This window comes from Aulostomus chinensis, chromosome 14 (assembly GCF_037954235.1).
Source record: "Aulostomus chinensis isolate RoL2024-O1b breed Wild chromosome 14, RoL_Achi_v1.0, whole genome shotgun sequence".
NCBI lineage: Eukaryota > Metazoa > Chordata > Actinopteri > Syngnathiformes > Aulostomidae > Aulostomus > Aulostomus chinensis.
In genome coordinates, this window is record NC_141333.1 from 7,665,273 (window position 1) to 7,684,935 (window position 19,663).

The window sequence follows — 19,663 nt, forward strand, 5'->3', positions numbered from 1 at the left end:
GACTGAGCAAGGTGTTGCTAAAGATGGTCCTCGAGTGCACTATGTTAAATGTATTGTGGACAATTTTGCTCAGTGAAACGTTTAAACCTGTGGAAGAGCCGTAGGATGTGTAAAATAACCCCAGCTGCTACTGCTGTGACCTGTTGCCAGCAACACTCAGGTGGGAGTCTTGTGAGTACCACAAGCTGCTGGCGGTCGCACATTGGTGTCAGTCGCTTTTGTGCAATTAGAGCAGAGGAGTTTATTCCTTGTTTAGTCTTAAGGGTACTTCTTAGACCAAACCTGAATCTAGAAGTGTGCGTGTATCGGCTTCCTGTCTGAACATGGGAACTGAATTGGTGCCCTGAATACACGAGCTGCGTACAACTTTGACTCGCCTTCAATCATCATCAGGTATCAACAGTGTGGTCGTGAGTGCCTGATGATTCAACTTAAACTGGTGTGTATCGTGTCAAACGTGACCTCTTACACACATTGAATTATTTCAAGTCTTTAATGACACAACACGTTGAGATGTCAGTTACATATTCTTTTGTAAGATTAGGTCAAATAGGTCAATCTTTGTCTGACGTGATTTAGAGACATGGAGGAGGGCTGACCTCCTTGATGCTGATCGAACTGGGGGCCCTGACCACGGGCTGCTGGCTGGGGGCCTGGGCCCTCCCTGCCCTCGCACTGCGCAATGGTGGGCCCTCTGCCCGGATCTCTGGACAGTGCCCCTTGGTGCTCCAATCTGACCCCTGGACCAGGGAGGCTAGACTCCCTGTCGGCTGGTTGCAGTGGTGACGGGGTGGTCAGCGGGGCCAGTCTGGAAGTTGGTCTGGCCCATTCCTCAGCCCCTCTCATTGCCTCTCTGTCCCATCACATCACATCTTATGTGTCACTAGGCCTTGAGGGGCTGGACCCCCCCAATTTTAATCACATTGTAGACATTTAGGGCTTGGGGGAGTGCATGAGGATGTACTGGGAGACTCTGCCGTCTGCAACCGGCGGGGCTCCCATGCCCTGGGTGCCTCCACCAATTTTAACTACATTCTAGTCATCCACATCATCACATCTACATTCCCATGCACAACATGCACCCTGCACACATGTTGGGATGGGGGGGCAGCTGGGGCAGGGAGTGGGTCCAGTGCTGCCTCCTTTGCTAACTGCACCATTGCAGGCCTGGGGGCCTGGCCGGGGCTCTTTGGGGGGGGGGGGGGGGGGGGTCCTCTTCCCGGCGTGGTGGTTGGGCTGGGGTTGGTCACGGGCCCTGCTGTTGTGCGGTGGATCGCTCGCTGGCAGTTTCACTAAGTCTGAGGTGCCCTGCACCGTATCAGCATCTATGGTGTTCTCAGCCCCTGTATGGAGGAAGATGAGAGTATGATTGTTTTGTCCGGGGGTGGCGGTCCTGGGCGTGCGTGCCTTCGACTCACCCCGGCGGGTGGGCTGGGCCTCTCGGGGGAATGGGGGGTCCCGGCTGGCTGGCTGGTGGTGCCCTATAGCCTGAAGCCCGCCTGCTCTGGGGGGAGGGGGAGAACAGGGGTTGAGTAGAGGGGATGGGGATCGTGGGTTGGGGGGGATAGCTCTGTTCAGGGGCGGTGGGCCTGGTCGTTGTGGTGGGCTGTGGCTGCCCTGCCTGGGTGTGGGGTGTGGGTGGGTGTCGACCTCGCCGCTGGCGGACCTCTTGGGGGGCTCTGGTCGGGTCTCAGGCCAGAGGGGCCCTGTGCCCCTGGGCTCTGCTCATGCTGTGGGTGGGGGGGGTGCCCGGCGGGACCGGGGTCATCTCTGCCCCGTCTCTCTGTGGGTTGCTTCCGGGTGGGTGTTGCTGCTCCTATGCTTTCCTATGGGTCCTGGCATGGGTTGGGCCTGTGGCTGTTTCCTGGGGGAGGGGTGGCCTGGGGCTCCCCGTGTCCTGGGGGTTTCTGGGTGCTCTGGTGGCCTGGTCCTGACCTACCTGCTATCCTGCACTGGGGGTGCGATGTCCTGGCCCCCCCACATCAGCTACAGCCAGCTACGCACAGCATCCAAGACAAACCGTAGCACACACACATACACATACACACGCGTATACACACATACACGCATGGGGCGCACAACTGACCCATAAACACACACTCAGACATTTATCTTAAAATTATATTAAACCAAATGGTAAGCCTGCACCGGAAATTCTGCAACCAATGTTTTTTCTTTTTTTGTTGTTGTTGTTGTTACTTTTTCTTTGTTTTGTTTTTTTGTTTGTTTTTTTGTGTTGTTGTTATTGTTTTTTTTTCTGCTATTGCTGTTGTTGTTTTTGTCTCCCCCCTCCCCCTTGTCTTCCCTATCCTGTCCCTGTTCTCTCTTCCTATCCACTCCTGAGCCTCAGTCCAGTCGCTTTATCAATGAACCAATACCATTCCTAATAAAGTTAAACATAAATGGCAATAGGAGGAGTTTATCAGATTCCTCCTATGCAGAATAAAACTGCTTCAGTACAACAAGGCACCAGGAACACTGATGCTGCTTGCCCCGGCTACTGAACAGGACAGGTTAAAAAAAAAAAAGAGAGAGACATGGAGGAAATGTGGGAATTTCCAGAGCTGAAACAACAATTGGGGTTTTGTCAGAAAATGACATGACAGACATTATGAAGAATGTCGATTTGTTCTCTTAGCCTTAGAGGAGATTTTTGGTTATCGTGTTTTTTTCCACCTGTCTTGTGTGAGGTTTACTAAGCTGCCAACCTGAACCACTGTGACTTTCCCTGTTGTGGATCATTGAACTGTAAGGGATATTAACACTGTAATGTTCCGCTTCCCTCCTTCAGTGACCGTGTGTGAGCCCACCGCCATGTCTGAGGCCGTGGTGATGGTGCCCCCCCAGTCTGACGGCTTCATGGAGTCTTCCTGTGGTGCGGGTGACAGCGCAGCCTCCCTTGAAGACGCTGTGGTTGATGTAGCTAAGTATGTTCATGCTGGTTATCCGGAGACAGCTTGATATTCATGTGAAGTGCATGCAGTATATGTATGTTATCTGTTACACATGTGTACTGTTTGTTCGCATGTTGACACAGCTATGAGTTGCGAGAAGAATAGTGTAGTACCATCACAGGTCACTAATGGGACAACCTCCACAACGGGTTTTCTTGAAAAACATCTTCTAAAACCTTTGTTTCTCTGCCTCTATAGCAGATAGAAACATGAAATAAAAAACAAAGCTATCATAGATCTTTGGTTTTCTGTGTGAAATGACTTGCCTTTCACTTTCTGCTCAGTAAATAAAGTGAAAAACAAATCAAGCTCCTCCATAAAGATATGGATGTCACATGAAGTCTTTGAGCAGGACGCCCCAGGTAGAACAACCCATTTGCTGCGTCAGGTCCTAACATGTTAGCAGTACAGCAATAATGGTGTCATGCTTCTGTTGAAAGAACGGTTTTCCACATACGACTCAGTGCAGGTCGTGTTTCTGTCCGGTTTTCCCAAGGATGTGTCAGAGTGCAGTCAGCTTGAGAGTCCAGTCACCTGAGTGTTAACCTGTTTTCCTTTCCTTTTCTTCAGTGAGTCTTCGGAGGAAGATTCCACTGCGGAAAAGGAAGAAGTGGTTTGTGCCGATGATGCGGTCACCAGCATCACCAAGACTACAGAGGTCCCTGTTGAAAAAAACACAAACACACCAACAGGTGAGATGAACGCACGCACGCACACACACACACACACACACACACACACACACACACACACACACACACTCACTCAGTCGTTGAACTAAAACAAAAGGTGACTGCTGTTTACATTCACTGGTCCCCTCCTTAAAATCTAACCTTTGTGTGGGTGGTGCAGCGGGTGTAGATATATGATAAGAAATATAAGGGCACAACTGGGCTATCAGACCAGCTTTATCTCTTTTCCTGAGGAAGTGAGGTAAGTAGAAGTGATAACAGTCAAATATTCACAGGCAGCACAACTCCACTTCCTCTTTCCTTCCTTTAACCTCCATTTGGACATTCCGTTCCACCTTAGTTACCAAGAGAAAAATCCAATATGTCTTCCTTGTTCCATGTTATGAAGATCATATGAAGAGTAGTCATGTGACTCTCATATAATATTTGTAGAATTTTCTGTGCTGGAAGAGTCGCCACTTCCCAGCTGCTCCGTGATAAGCTGCTGTTTGTTTTTGGCCATAAATTGACCATCATGTAGGGCTTGTGTACGGAGACTACGTGACAGTACCTCACAGCAGGATATGATTACCATCTTGTTTGAACATGTCACCTTAACAGGCGTTTTCACTTTTCTAATCAATGCTGCGAAAGAAATTTACAGCTATTTCAACTTGAATCTTGGTTTTGTAGCTGTCTAATGTGACGTTGTGAACAGAGTGAATATCATCTCGGAACACAGAGCCCTCGCTAAGATTTGAATTGTTTGATGAATTAAATTAAACCTGAGGCAAAGCTGAAAGTGATCAGACTCATAATGTTAGTAATTATCTCTCACTGTGCCCAAAACTATTTAAGGTGCACGTGCAGCTGCGGTGACTGCAGTTGCTCAGCGATGAGTGAGGAAGTCGATGGTAAATCTGTAGCTCTAATAGCTACAGCTACAGTTAGGGAATGTTTTTAACCTGGGTGATCATCTGCTCACGTTTGTGTGCAAGTGTGTGCGACAGCTCATCAACACACTCCTTTTATCATAGAGAAATGTGAACAAGGGGTTGTGAGTGTGAGAAGTTCTGTATGTTTCAGAGAAAACTACATATATCCAACTGTAAATGGTGCTTTACCACGGTTCATTGGGGATTCGCTGTGCATCTCGTGTAACTGAGCTGTTGCCAGGGGCAAGCGCCAAAGGGAATGGGCTCGCTCATTTGCTCAGTGAGCCATGCTAATTAGTGGCTATGATATAGAACTTGAGGGTGAATGGATTTTTGTCTAATATGACAAATAGAGATCGTCGGTTGTAACTGGTGGAGAATACCAGAGCAGGCAGAGAATCCTCATTTGTACTTAGAAACAAGGGGATCTGTACATGAACCCCAGTCTCTGCTCATTTTTCCCTTCCTGTCTCCTCTTCCAGTTAACGCTCATCGTCCAGATTCTCTGTCAGTGCCGTCAGCAGCAGCGTGCAGCCTGTGGACGTCTCAGGGCGACGCTGAGGTGAAAATTAGGATGGGGGACTCTGGCCTGGCTGCTGAGACCCCTTTGACAGTCAACCAGCTTTTTACCCGCACGGTGAAGAATTTTGGCAGCTACACTGCTTTGAGCTGGAAGGAAGGCGAGCAGCAGAAGAGTCTCAACTACAAAGAATACTACCAGACCTGCCGTGCAGCAGCCAAGAGCTTCCTCAAGGTAACGGCCAGTCAAGAACAGAGACAAACCAACACATGACGTGAGGAACCGACACTGTGAAGCTCCTATACTCACATATGAGCAAATGTCTTGTATGTTCGTGGTTTTCCAATTTAGCCCACGGGTTCAGGTTGTGAAAACTTTGTCCAAATCCCATTGATTATCTTGGTTATGCCATGGATGATCTTCAACATGATCAGCATTTCAGTCTCAGTGAATTGTCAGTTGTTTCTTAAGCTGAAAGCTATGCCATTGTAACTGCAGGGGAACTCAGAGAGCACCGACCTCCCCCGAGGCCAAAAGCCCCTCCTCTGTTACAGATCACCTTCATGTGCAGTGAGAGATTTATAGCAATACTTCCTTAGAAATATCTCAAAGTTAAAGAAACATTTTTAAACTAGTACCAGGTTTTGAATGGGTGTGTATGTGAAAACCGGCTCCGGGCCGTCTGGCCGAGCTGCCTCATGGGTGTTGGGGGGGGGGCTGGGACACTGTTTAGTGTGTGTTTTTAGTGTTTTTAGTGCTGCTAATGTGTTGCTTTGCCGAGCAAACATAATAGGGTCTTCGCCTGAAGTACCTTCAGGTTCAGGCCCTAAAAATCTCTCAATCCAAATTTGATTTGAAATAGAATGGGTTGTCCTTTGGACCGTTCTTTACTGCTCCACCAATCCAAATCGACCGGTGTAATCCTGCGGAAAGACATGTTCAGAATGTTAGGAATCATAAACCCAACGTTTGTCTGGTCAAAGTTGAAAAAAATACAACACAGGTAGTGGCTCAGAGAAAATCCCCACTGTCCTCTCATATCAAAATATTGGAAATAATTTAATTACACGAGTGCAGGAAAAAAAACTCAGCCAACCTCAACTGAAAGGCGTAAGACTGCTGTTTAGTGTGAAGGGGGAACTGTTTTCATGTGCCAGTACAATTCACTTCATAGAAAGTCATTGTGAAGGACACACGACGCAGCACAAAGGAGTCGGGCTGGAACGTAATAGACAGCGAGGCTGCTTAGGACAGTTGCTTCAGGACAGAGCGCTATTGTCTATTGTGAAACCCAGCACTTCTCCATTGAGCCGGGCTCATGCACACATTCGCGTACAGACGCACGGTGCTAAAACATTTGACTATGTATACAAACTGGAACCTGTTGCTCAAGAGTCACATTTGACGGATTCGGTTTGGCCTCTTTCCTTTGTTGCTCTTGCCTGTTTGAGGTCACGTGACGCAGGAATAGTGGCATGAGTTCTTTTGGGCTTTACTGACCTGCTCATCTCGGTGTTACACTCGATATGTTCCTGTGGCTCGGTAGTAACTGCAGCTGTGGGACTCCCATCGCCCAAACCCAGTTGATCAGCAGGTCTGCTGCCTGCATCTCTGTATTCCACCTCCTGTGTGTTTCAGCATTGAATGTTAACTTCTTTCTGGGCTGATTTCAGTGCGTACATTAAAAGATGCTCAAGGTCCAGGGAGAGAAAAGCTTCAGGGGTCATGTTAAAAACAGAATATCCCCAAATTTGAGAGCTGTAAGGTCTTGACTTGACACCAGTGATATCTGTGTTTCCGAAAAGAACCTAAAAGCTGGAGAACAAAGAGCGAACCTGGGTGGACGAGGAAATCTTAGAGATTTTTGTGTGTTTCCTGCAGCTGGGTCTGCAGCAGTATCACGGTGTCTGCATCCTGGGCTTCAACTCCATGGAATGGTTCATCGCTGATATCGGAGCTATCTTGGCAGGGTGAGTATCATCTTCATCTCTGAACACTTCAGGGTATCAAACATGTCAATCAACAGCTCGATGTTCCCACCCTCAACGTTTCATTGCCAGCTGTGTGTGTGTGTGTGTGTGTGTGTGTGTGTGTGTGTGTGTGTGTGTGTGTGTGTATTCAAGTGTTTATACACGTCTTTGTGCCAGAGTGATGCACGTATGCATGCATGATAAGTATGCAGAGCCCAACCTCCAGTTTCACCCAGTTCTGTCATGTTAAAAAAACATGGTTGATTGCTGCATTACGCGTAAGAAGATGATAAACTGGCAGGAGATCAAATATCAGCAAACATGAGCCATCTGCTAAACCTGTAGTCCTGTCCACAGCGCTTCAGACGGTCTGTCCAGGACCACGTTTGTCTGCTTGGTGTGTGAACCAAAATAGTCTCACCAGGGGAGACCTTTTGTGCATCTCTTGCACATTAAATAGATGACTTTTGGATGTGATTTGCCTCTGTGGGGTAACTCTCTGCTTTCATGATTGCATGAATATTCAACGTGAAGGGCCCTAATAGAAATAGTTTGAATTGTTAAAATGAAAACCCTGCAGCGAGTTTAAGAACATGACTCATTGATTGGTCAAGGCCAGCTTTTCTGCGGTTGAGCCCGTTACGTCACTAAACATCTGTTATGTGATATTGACTTTTTCATGCTGTCTGGTCAACGTGAGCTGTGATTATCGTGACATTCTCTGTTCCCTGCAAACTATGCAGCAGTTGGAGACGGGTTTGATAATGGATCAGTAAATGCTTTTTTCTCTGGAGGCTGTAACACACATGCTAATACTGTATGTGCATTCCCACGCCTCTGCTCAGTGCTGATGAATGACAACAAGAATGTGTAGAGACTTGAGTCAGCTTGTTGAACCAGTCGTCAAGAGGCCAATCACCGATCCATCCTGACTAGTGAACTCTAGTTAGCATTATATTACTTTGCTTCAAATCAAAATAAAGCTTGAGTCCTGTGCACCCAGTTCACAACACCCAAAATCAACTAGAAACCAACACATCATCCACATTGCTCTTTCATGGTGGAAAGCAGTAGAAATCCGAAACAATAGAGATGGTAACATGGTTGCTCTCATCCACTTCTCCCTTCTAACACAAGCGTATTTTGACATGAAACAGTTCCGATGATGCAATAGTCTGATGGAATTCTTCACGTGAGTAAATATGAGAAAAATTTGTCGCTAAGTGTCGGTTAAGTGTTTCCCTCATCTGTTGCAGTGGGTTTGCTGTGGGTATCTACACCACCAACTCTCCTGAGGCATGTCAGTACGTAGCTGACAACTGCAAGGCCAACATTATTGTAGTGGAGAACCACAAACAGCTGCAGAAGATCCTTCAGGTGAGATCCAAAAAACCCCAAACGTGTCTGTTGGTAGCGTCTCGAACAGCAGGACCCGTGACTTTGATCCAGCACAATCTTCCGATAGTTATCAGTTTTTGCGCCAGAAATTGTGAATAAAAGTTAGTGAGTGTTTACATGACAAAGGTGGTGTTCTGTTCGTCTTCAGGTGGAAGACCAGCTGCCACACTTGAAAGCCATCATCCAGTACAAAGATGCACTCAAAGAGAAGAGACCAAATCTTTACTCTGTAAGCAAGCACTGTTTGGAAGGACGAAGATGAGGTTTGTGTAGGCCAAAGAAGCAGGAGTTCAGTGCTGTTGTCCTTTGTGTATTACAGTGGGCGGAGTTTTTGGAGCTCGGACGAGATGAGCCAGATGCTCCTCTGGACGAGATCATCTCCAGCCAGAAGCCCAACCAATGCTGCACGCTCATTTACACCTCAGGGACAACAGGCCAGCCCAAAGGAGTCATGCTCAGCCATGACAATGTGAGTTACATTTGAGAATCTGGAAGTGCAGATGTAAAAATGGCTCAGGTCAATTTAATGTTTTCAAGGTTTGGAATATCAACACGCATCTTTGCACTCAATCAACCAAAGCGTCATCATTTTTGCCTTCCCCCTGGTTCCTAAACGAAATCATTCCATTAATGTTCAGTTAAAACCAACAAAACTCGAGGGCACTTTGAGGGTACGCACCTAAGCTAATTGTTTTTGTCTTAAACATGTATACACGTGATGTACCATTCTTAAAATTACATATGCGTTCATCTGTCCTTCCTGGCAGCTAACATGGACAGCGCTCTCCACCAGCCATCACGTACGTCTGAGAGACGCCGCCGACGCTCAGGAGTCTGTGGTCAGCTACCTTCCCCTCAGCCACATCGCAGCTCAGATGATGGACATCTGGTGCCCTTTGAGGGTCGGAGGGGCCACCCACTTTGCTCATCCAGACGCCCTCAAGGTGAGACGGAGCTGTTGTGGTTGTACAAGGTGAAATGTAGCAGCCAGACGTGCACCATCACATTTCTCTGACTTGGAGGAGTCTGCCTGTCGTACACATGTTCCAGTTAACATTTTTTTTATGGAAAGTTTTTATCAGCTTTAAATGAAACACGAGGCCCCTTTCTGTCTCAAAGTCCGCTATTCATTCATTCATTATCACCACAAGTTAAGTGAGTAATGTGGAGCAACAAAAAGCCCATAGTAAAGTAAAAGGTCTGTCCTGAGGGGGGACGCGATCCCAAAAAAGAGCATCTTTGTTTTCATGTTATGAGAGCGGATTACTTGGTGTAAGCTCCTTTTCTGTTTGCATGATCGATTAGCGTCCAGATGTATTTTTAACTAGAACAAAGCTGCCGGTCTTTATTACATACCTGCCTGTTATCAGGGTTCTCTGGTGAACACCTTGAAGGAAGTTCGTCCAACCGCCTTCATGGGCGTCCCACGTGTCTGGGAGAAGATGCAGGAGAGGATGAGGAGTGTCGGAGCCAAGTCTTCGACAGTGCGCAGGAAAGTGGCTGCCTGGGCCAAAGATGTGGGTCTGCAGACAAATCTGAGCAAGATGAGTCAGTACGTAGAAATTTTGATCCTATGGTTGAATAGTGTTCCCGTTTTCGTCCTTGGGGTCAGACTTGCTATGAATTGTGATTGATTTGTAACGCTTGCTGTTTTTTGTCACCCCTTTAAGTGATGGAGCAGTTGGACGCACACCTCTCAGCTACCACTTAGCCAAGAAACTTGTGTTCAAAAAGGTGCGCAAGGCTCTGGGCCTGGACCGCTGCACTAAGTGCTACACCGGCGCCGCTCCAATCACCAGAGACACTCTGGAGTTCTTCCTCAGCTTGGATATTCCTCTCTACGAGCTCTACGGCATGAGCGAGAGCACCGGGCCTCACACCATCTCCCTCCCAGATGCCTTCAGGATCACCAGGTCGTTACTTGGCTCTTGCCTCACTTTCCTGTCGGTGAACAGATCGTGAAAGTTTTGAGAGGAATGGATTAAAGATATTTTTGGTTTGTCCTGCAGTTGTGGGAAGACAATCCCAGGGTGCAAGACCAAGTTGCACAACCCAGACGAGGAGGGTAACGGTGAGATCTGCTTCTGGGGGAGACACATCTTCATGGGATACCTCAACATGCCCGACAAGACAGAGGAGGCTCTGGATGCAGAGGGCTGGCTGCACTCTGGTGACCTGGGCAAAGAGGATGAGAAGGGATTCCTCTTCATCACCGGACGAATTAAAGGTAGGAAGCCCGACCTTCTGATTCTCCTCTAACACGACCACAAGAAGATGTATAAGATTTAAAATAAATCTCTACTTACTGCACTGTTGTGTACCAGATCAATTAAACATGTTTCTGTATGTATGTGTGTGTTTGATTGTAGAGCTGATCATCACAGCAGGAGGGGAGAACATCCCCCCCGTCCCTATCGAGGATGCGGTGAAGGAAGCTGTGCCACTGATTAGCAATGCCATGCTGATCGGAGACAAGAAGAAGTTTCTGTCCATGCTGCTCACCATTAAGGTAAAAGCTCAGAAACGGAGACACACACCTGCTGTAACAGTCACAGATCAGCTTTACTCATAGTTTGGGTGGTGGGCAGCAGGGTACAGTAGTGAGTGGAGGGACTCTCTTAGATGCCACTGATGTTGTAAACCAGTATGGCCTTTATCTGCTCTCTTGTTATCTGAGTTTATGTGTCTGTGCTGGCTGATAGTGACGCAAAAGCATGGTATTCAATCTATCATGTACTGCCACCTGGTGGCGAAATAGTGATACTGGAAGTCTACAAACATGGACTGCAAATTCAAATTTTGACTGACTTTCTGGCTTAAAGGCAAAGAAATTCAAGAGTTACGAAATAGATATTCATTAGATAAATATGACATGAAGTACATTTATTCTTACAACATTCCCTCATGTCTTTTTCCCTCCAGTGCCAGTTGAACCCTGAATCAGGAGGCCCAGAAGATGAGCTGACACCAGAGGCGGTGGAGCTCTGCAGGAAGATGGGCAGCAACGCCACTCGTGTCTCTGAGATCGTGGGCGGCCGAGATCGCGCCGTCCACGCTGCCATCCAGGAGGGAATCAACAGAGTCAATGAGAAGGCTACCTCCAACGCCCAACGCATCCAGAAATGGATTGTTCTGGACCAGGACTTCTCCATCATTGGGGGAGAGCTGGGTGAGTAGGCGGGGGGTGCGCGGGGGAAACACATACACATAAAGACATATTCTTCTATTCTTTTCATATCCAGTCACAACATACAGTAGTTATCAGAGGATCAACCACACAGCCTGTATGAGCAAACCTCCAGATCTCCAGATGGAGTACAGATACAACCCCTTTTTCTCTGGGAGACTTCAACTCTTCTTGTTTAAAAAAGGCTGGAACCGGCAACACTGCACCTTTCACTGCAGCTCTCTTCACATGCACTTGGCCCTTCCGTAATCCTAGAAATTTATCAGGAATATATTTGCCATAATCAAAAGCAAACTTAGTGTCAAGAGATGTGAGCTGCAGCAGTTCAGCGAGGTAGCTGTCACACACGGGTCTCGCACACACACACACACACACACGCACACACGTCGTGTAGCCCAGATGGCAAATCAGTTCAGAGTCATGCCAACTAAAGTAGGTTAAACACGTGTAATAACAAAGCTGCCTGACTCAGAATGACTCATACAAACACAGACAATTGATGTCTTTCATTTATTAGTCAGCTGTTGCTTCAGCCTGCAACTGTTTTAGAATTGTTTATTTTTGTTCCAAAAAAACTGTGGAATCTGCACTTTTTTTTTTATTACAAAGACAGAATTGCCATAATGGAACAAACATAAATGACAAACATCTACATTGAAATAAGAATATATAAGGTAAACCAATAAATTGTGTTAATCAAACGCCAAGTAAAAGAAAAAAAAAATAAAATGAGGAAAAAATTCTGGAGAAATAAAATTGAGTGTAAGACATTGTGTTGCCTCTCAGAACTCTTAATAAGGGACAAGAAACTGTATTTTGTACAGGTGAGGTAGTAGAGATCAGGTGAGGTAGTAGAGATCAGGTGAGGTAGTAGAGATCAGGTGAGGTGGGAGAGATCAGGTGAGGTGGTAGAGATCAGGTGAGGTAGTAGAGATCAGCAGAATAGTTAAAAATGTTACCTCTGTCTTTGATGTGCAGTATTATTAATACTCGTGCTTGCAGCAGGCTTCAGTTAAATCAACAGGAGTGCCTCGAGTGGCCATACACAGTACTACAATCTACCGTTACACAGTTCAGACTATCTCCAGTTGGGTTTTTCCTCTTAACATCATAGATAAACTTTAGCTGAGGACAAAGCAGCTTTTAGCGCTTTGATTTCATAACGTGTGTGTTTCTTCTGCAGGTCCCACCATGAAGCTGAGGCGGCCGGTGGTTCTGAAGATGTACAAGGAGCAGATTGACAACTTTTATAAGGAAGTAGCAACTCCCACGACTCCTGACAACCCACTTCCTCCCAAATAGAGCTTTTTAACCTGCAGGGGGAGCCACATCCATTTCTTCTTCCTGTCACCATTTTCCCCCTCATGTTACGATTGCCTTACAGGTTGTTTTTTGTTTTTGTTTTTTCGGGGGGGGGGGGGGGGGGTGTTCTGTCTCGGTTTACATTTGTGGTGTTGTACAAAAGGAAGCCATTGTAAATTAGCTTTATGATTTTGAAGACATAATGAATAAGCTGAATTCAACTATTTATTTGTGTTACTGAACAGTAGCATCCGATAGATGAAGTAGCAGCGGCAGGATGTAAACGAGCTGTATTGCACTGTAATACTTGATAAGAGACAGAATCCAAAAACATGTTTTTAAGTCATTTGTATTTTTCGTTATTTATTTTCAACTCGCTCGGGCCAAATTCTCTTCAGTTGAAGAAACATTTCTAGTAGAATTTCAAATGATATCTATCATTACTAGCCTGTTCTGGTGTTTGGTGATCCTCTTGTCTTTGTCAGCTTGGATTTAAAAGAGCACCTGTCAATCAGTCCAAAAGGAAGAGAAAAAAAAAGACAAGAAAAGACAAAGGTTTTCTGTACATTTATCTGCAGCCGCTTCGATGGTTGGCGCTCTTAGTAACCACATTCTGATAGAGAAATCTGTTCTTCATCCTGTGTAAACATGACATTGAAGCCATATATGAAGCTTTCTTGTAAATGTGAAGCGTGTGTACTCTGATGTTCTGTGTGCTGCCTCGTTCCAGCCGACACACCTGCCTGAACCTGTTTCCAAACTGTCGTCCTTTGTGTGAACTTGCTGTGATCTCACTGTAAATACGTTCGTCATCTTTCACTTCAGTTGACTTTTTCAACCCAGAACATGCCTTTTTTAATTTTTTTTTTTTTTTTTGCACACCTGGAATGAAAACTGCAGGTTTATGGTAAATATATCAAGCTTCTCTTTATTGGTCCGTTGACGTATTTATGCAACATATATCAAATCTTTATATGCTCAAAGTTTTGATGACCAAATGCCTTTTAGCTTCCTTGTTGTGACAACATAAGGCCAAAAGAGGCTGTTAGAATCCAAAGAGCTGAAAGAAGAATATTCGGGGTATTGGTAGCACTCTGACAGGTTCAATGCCGGTGGCTTTAGTGGTTATAAGTCACTCTAACTGAAGTTCAGGGTCAATGAAACGGAGCAAAACTGGTGTAAATTGTATCTATGTTTTACTGTATGTATGTAAATTTTAATAAGGAAGTGGTGGTGATCCAGTGTGTAGTCAGGGTGAGGAAGCCACGCTTAGTGAAGTAAAAAGAAAGGAAAGCTGGACTCAGCTGCTCTTGCTAGCAATATCAGGGAGGTGGGATGCATGACGCTGCCAGAGAAACGCAAAGCAGACACAACAGAGATGAATGTGTTTGTGTGTGTGGTCATTTATGAAATAAAAGTTGAACATGACAATATCTGGAGCTTCTGCTTCTGTCCACCGAAGGGATTTCTTTTCTTAATTATATTGTTTCGGAAAGACCTAAAATGGTGAAACAAATTTTTTTTCACAATAAAATGGGACGATCCAATAGTTGAGCTGATTCAGGTACTTTGCTGCAGGTCACGTCTCGTCATATTTGAAAAGAAAAATAAATGCATGTTTAAAAATCTACAAACTCTTGCTAATAATTCCTAAGATCTTAGTTCCTGACAAATTGGGCCTAACAATGTGTTTATATCACTCTCAGTGAGCATTTCATCTCTGCCAGTGTTTTCTAGCTCATGGATGTGGATTATCAAGACGCTGACATGGGGTTAAGGTCACCACAGCGGGTTTCTTTATGACGTGGTTCATTGAACGTCAACCTAAGTCCGTCTGACGTGTCACATGCGAACAGCTGGCATGGCGTAAGTCGCATGACAAATTGCTGCAGCTGTAAAAGTTTACCCCCCCCCCCTCCCCCCCAAAAAATTGCCTCAGAAGTCATTTCCAGCAGTTTGGCACTGCAGCGGATCAACAGCTTGGCCCAGAGTACGTGTCCCTACACTGTTCGTGAAATGAACATTTGTCAGCTGCATCTGCTTATACGGCTCATGAAGTGCTTGAACAACTGGAGAATGTCTGCACAGTCTGAAACCGTCAGAGAAGCTGAGTTAAGTGCCCATCGTCCCTGCGGAGGCCTGGCGCTGACTGCTGCCCAGCATGGGAACAGGCTGCAGCGGACTCATATTTGACGCAGGCTGGAGAAGCGTTCTCTCTTCCTGACGAATCCTGTTTTTACCTCTATCACGCAGCTGGGCCACAACACGTGTGGCAGGGTGTTTGTGAGCACGTTACTGATGTGAATGATGTCAGCAGAGAAGCCTGTGGTTTTGGAATTATTTTCATCACACAGGGCAGCAGGATATCCAAGAGAACATGGATACAGTTGGGCAACGGCATGAGGTTCTGCGTCTCATCACGTCGCTAAATTCAGCCTACACTGACAAGACTGTTCCACAGTGTTCTCCCTCTTCTGGACCCTCGGCGTGTTCTCGAATATCCGTGGAGGAACGGGACAACATTCCGCAAGCTACGATCAATAATGTCATTGCTTCTTTCCTCAGCACAACTGGAAAATTCGGCAGAAACAAACGTGAGGTCACTGGGGTCGCACTCGTCTATGTTCAAGCTGATGGGAGGATATATTTGTGCACTGGTGAAATTCTTCACAGAAAGCCTCAAGGAGTGGGAACAAACAGGATTACAGGAAGACAGAATTACTAGCATTCATTTTTGTCCAACTGTCCGGCACTATGATGAGGAACAACACGGACCAGGGAGAGAAAGACCTCCACCCATTGACATCAGTACTACTGATTAGAGAATACAGGTAGTTTAATAAAGCCCAGCATACCCCTTCAAAGCCCTGACCTCCGTGTCTGTCGTGTGGGGCTGCAGCAGTTTTTTTGGAGTTTACAGTTTGTTGCATATTGTTGATTTCATGTACTTATTGATCTAAATATACTTCTAAATAAGCACATTATCAACTTTTAGTGTTGCATTTTATATTTTTATTTTAAGAAAATGTACAATTTGGTTAATGAGGGAGTTTTCATAGCCGCTGAAGCTTCGCACATCAGCACGTTTTCTGTGTACAGACCCGAGTCACAGAACACAATTTATTGATCAGCCTGAGTCAATAAACCCTCCTAATAGTGACATTCCCCCAATAGATGGTCAATGCATCATGATCATTACTGCTCGGCCGGCTGCTTGTCCTTTTAACCCCTGCAGACTGTCACATGAACTCTCCATGAACCGTCTACACGCAGGCATGACCAGGTCAGCCAGCGGTCAATGATCGGACACCAGGACAACAGTACTTAATGACTTTATTAATAATATGATTTCAAAATAAAAAATAACATTAAAATAACATGTTTGTCCTTGTCAACAACTTGCATCATATGGCCACATGGTGGCATTGTAATGCCAAGTTTTCTTTTTTTTTTTAAACACCAAATCAAGTTGATCATCTGCTGTCCAGTTCATTTGTTCATTTGTAGCGTTGACCATATCCTGAATATGCAACACGTTCACCACCCTCCCCCTTTAAAAAGAAAAAAAAAATCAAACCTTTATAAATACAGGCAACCCTGTCCCCTTGTCACAGACACATGACGACCACTGACACAGGAAAGACCCCGTCGGCACATGACCCCCCCCCCCCCACCTCCCTTCCACATATTTGCTCTATATTTTTGCTTCTTCCTCATCCTCCAAAGATCCACACAGTAGATAATCTACCTTGCTGTATTATACACGTATTATATATAATATAGTCTCAGCTGAAATGCTCCCACAGTCCGGCTCCTCGTTTCCTATGATGCTTTTCTTCAAGTTCGGAAGGTCAGAACAACAATAATTGAGTGGCGATTGTGTTTGTGGGCTGTGTAACAACGATGAATGGTACTCTGAGTAGAAAAAAAAAAAAAAAAAAAAAGAAGACGACAAATCATAACACAGAAAATAAACAGCTTTGAGTTCCCTGAACCAAAAATGTGACGTCCTTGTTCTGGTTCCAACTGGAAGCAGAGGGTGAATCGTTTAAGGTCATCCAGCAAAAACCTCCCCCGACACCTGCTTCTTGGTGTTCAGCTGTCATCAGTTACACAAAAACATACAGGGAACGAACCCCATAGCAACATTTTACGTCAAAAAACAGATTCAACGGGCATGTTTTTTGTGTGAATAATAGTGACAAAACATGCCAAAATACAAATAAAGACAATTAAATAAGAAAAATGGTTGGCAAAGAAAAAAAAAAAAAAGAATATCATATTGCATGTAAATATTGTATAAAATCCTTAAAAATACAGTTTAGGTAACTACTTAAGTACTGAAGTCATCACAGCCAAAAGTGCAGAGGTCCATAAATAAAACATTGACTGTGGGTAGACTAGTGGGGCTTCTCTCGAGTCTACGTCCCCCTCCCGTGACCCCACTCCACCACCACAAGGGGCTAAATGAGTGCCAGGCCAAAGGTCAGAGTTCATGAACTAGGACTTAAAAGTTCCCACATCGATGTACAAAGAGGACAGGAGGGTTGTTTCTTTTAAATTCTCTGCTCTCACACACTCAGACACACAGTTGCAAAGTTGATTCTCAGTAATCACAGCCTGAAGTTCTGTTGACGGAGGCACACCGAGAGAGAATGAGGGGTTGGACAGGGAGAGAGAAAGAGAGAGAGATAGAGAGAGAGAGAGGTGGGAGGTGGGGTGGGGGGTTTACTGTAGGGCACGTAAGGTTGGTGGGAATCCAGGTCCAGGTGAGTCTTTGCTCACACGGCGTTAACAGTGATAGTAGAGGGGTAGTGAACATGTCGCTGAGCCACGCAGGCAACTGAGAACAGAGGGAAGTATTAAAGCTATTCAAGTGTCAGAATAAATACTCAAGTACAGACGAGGGTGAGCGGGAGGAGGGTTTGTACCTCAGCGGGTTGGTGTGTTGGTGTGTGTGTGTGTGTGTCTCACAAAGCTACATCACCTCAGTCTGACTGTTCTGGCTTCACTGGTCATCACAGATAAGTGCCTCACCATAGCCACGATGACATCATGATATCGCCATGAAGATGAACCTGCTGCAATGATGCTACAGAACCAAACAATGCTGGAATAATTCTGCTGCAGCCTGTGAAATTATAGTATTCAACATCGGTGTTGTCGCTGTCCCTTTAATGTCCAAGTGTCCATTTAAGGTCAGTTTAGACCAAAGATTCACAACAAGACTTGTTGGAACTTGCGATTCTCCTGCCGCTGCTCCTAAAGAGAATCTTTGGTCAAAAAAACAAAACAAAAACAAAAAAAAACTAAACTAAAAATGGCTTTAAACACACAAAATATGAGATTCTATGATTATATGATAAAAAAAATGGACCCATTTGGCCACAGCAACAAAAGCTAAAACTGAGGGAGCAGGTTGCAGTGAAACGGTGCTATTGGAGTATTTAACAGAGAGGATCAGAACTATACATGGATGTGGTGTGAGCGTACAGACACTCAGGCTCCTCTTAATGTTTCTGGATGACATATTTGTGTTCCACAGAGAAAAAAATGTGGATTATTGTCATTTGTGCTTATGTTGCATAATGTGAAGTGATAAAACACAGAGGGAAACTATGGTTCTGTTCACGGCTCCAGAAGGAGAAACTGATTGTTATAAATCATCTAAACATATTAGTGCTGCTGCTATTTTGGTTTTTCATATATTTTCGTTATTGGTTTTCAGAGGAAAGGCTGGTTTCTCATTTGGAAACATGACAATCTGAGGCTTTTGCTCTTCAGCTATGAAACTAAATTGGACCGTTGTTAGAAGATGAAACATTTAAATGTGTCACTTCTGCCAAATTATGTTGATCATTTTTGGATATTTGAAGTAAATAATCAACAGAAGCACAAAAGAAAATCTCTGGCGATACAAACAACCAGGGTTTCATCAGATTATAAGCCATTTTTTCCAAGTTTAGCTTTATTTACTTTGTTGTGACATGAGTTTGATCAGCATTTTCTGAGATGAGATGTGCAAAGGTAATAGACTTCATAGGGGAACTCAACTCAAAAATGTCTACAACTTTTTTCCACTCGGACACGTCAGCTTTGCTTCACGTCTCCTTTTTTTTTTTTTTTTTTTTTTAAACAATGCTTGATTAGATCTTAATGAATTGGCTTTTTCTTTGTTTTGATCTTTTCCTGATGCTGATACTGCACCCACCAGCTTCATCACGGGGACTGAGATAAACGAGGCACAAACATCTGTCAGCATGCTGAGAAAACATCCTTCAGCTTTTAAAATAAATAGGATCTCTACTTGGAAGTGAGTTGTCATTTAGTCAGATCTCTCAAACCTGGAGCTGGTGAATTTATCAGATAAACAAATGGAAATAAGTCACACTGAAACTGTGACGATGGCTCTTTTGTTTCCTGCTGTGTATGAAAACATACTAACTGACATATTTGAGTGGAAAGATAGTGGTTGGACTGGTCTACATCCTCTCAGCACATGTTTAGCGGTGTAACGTGGTTACGGTGAGCCAGCTCAGTGAGACCAGTTTAAACCCAGACTAACTAACCCTCTAATCTCACTTGACGAGGCAGGACGCCAAGAAATACATTTAATTTTAGGGAAAGAAAATACACAGGGCGCTTTGTGTAGCTTATTTTTCCGCCCACACGTCCTTTGTGGACGCTGTTCAAGTGCCTAGAAACTTGGTATCAAACGCTCCACCA

General features: G+C 45.0%; 1 protein-coding gene across 3 annotated transcripts in view; it reads left to right on the forward strand.

The window, feature by feature from the left end:
• acsbg2 (acyl-CoA synthetase bubblegum family member 2) overlaps positions 1–13,056 on the forward strand; it is a 20,137-nt gene extending 7,081 nt beyond the window's left edge. For all 3 annotated transcript variants that reach the window (XM_086224909.1, XM_086224910.1, XM_086224908.1), the window contains exons 2-15: positions 2,792–2,927; positions 3,525–3,646; positions 5,043–5,314; positions 6,962–7,050; positions 8,307–8,427; positions 8,597–8,677; positions 8,768–8,917; positions 9,216–9,392; positions 9,819–10,000; positions 10,119–10,361; positions 10,458–10,675; positions 10,818–10,957; positions 11,371–11,617; positions 12,819–13,056. In XM_086224909.1, the coding sequence (XP_086081035.1) occupies positions 2,815–2,927; positions 3,525–3,646; positions 5,043–5,314; positions 6,962–7,050; positions 8,307–8,427; positions 8,597–8,677; positions 8,768–8,917; positions 9,216–9,392; positions 9,819–10,000; positions 10,119–10,361; positions 10,458–10,675; positions 10,818–10,957; positions 11,371–11,617; positions 12,819–12,937 (2,274 nt within the window). In that variant the 5' untranslated portion in view covers positions 2,792–2,814 and the 3' untranslated portion in view covers positions 12,938–13,056. The remainder of the gene's footprint in view (positions 1–2,791; positions 2,928–3,524; positions 3,647–5,042; positions 5,315–6,961; positions 7,051–8,306; positions 8,428–8,596; positions 8,678–8,767; positions 8,918–9,215; positions 9,393–9,818; positions 10,001–10,118; positions 10,362–10,457; positions 10,676–10,817; positions 10,958–11,370; positions 11,618–12,818) is intronic.
• The last annotated feature ends 6,607 nt before the right edge of the window (positions 13,057–19,663 follow it).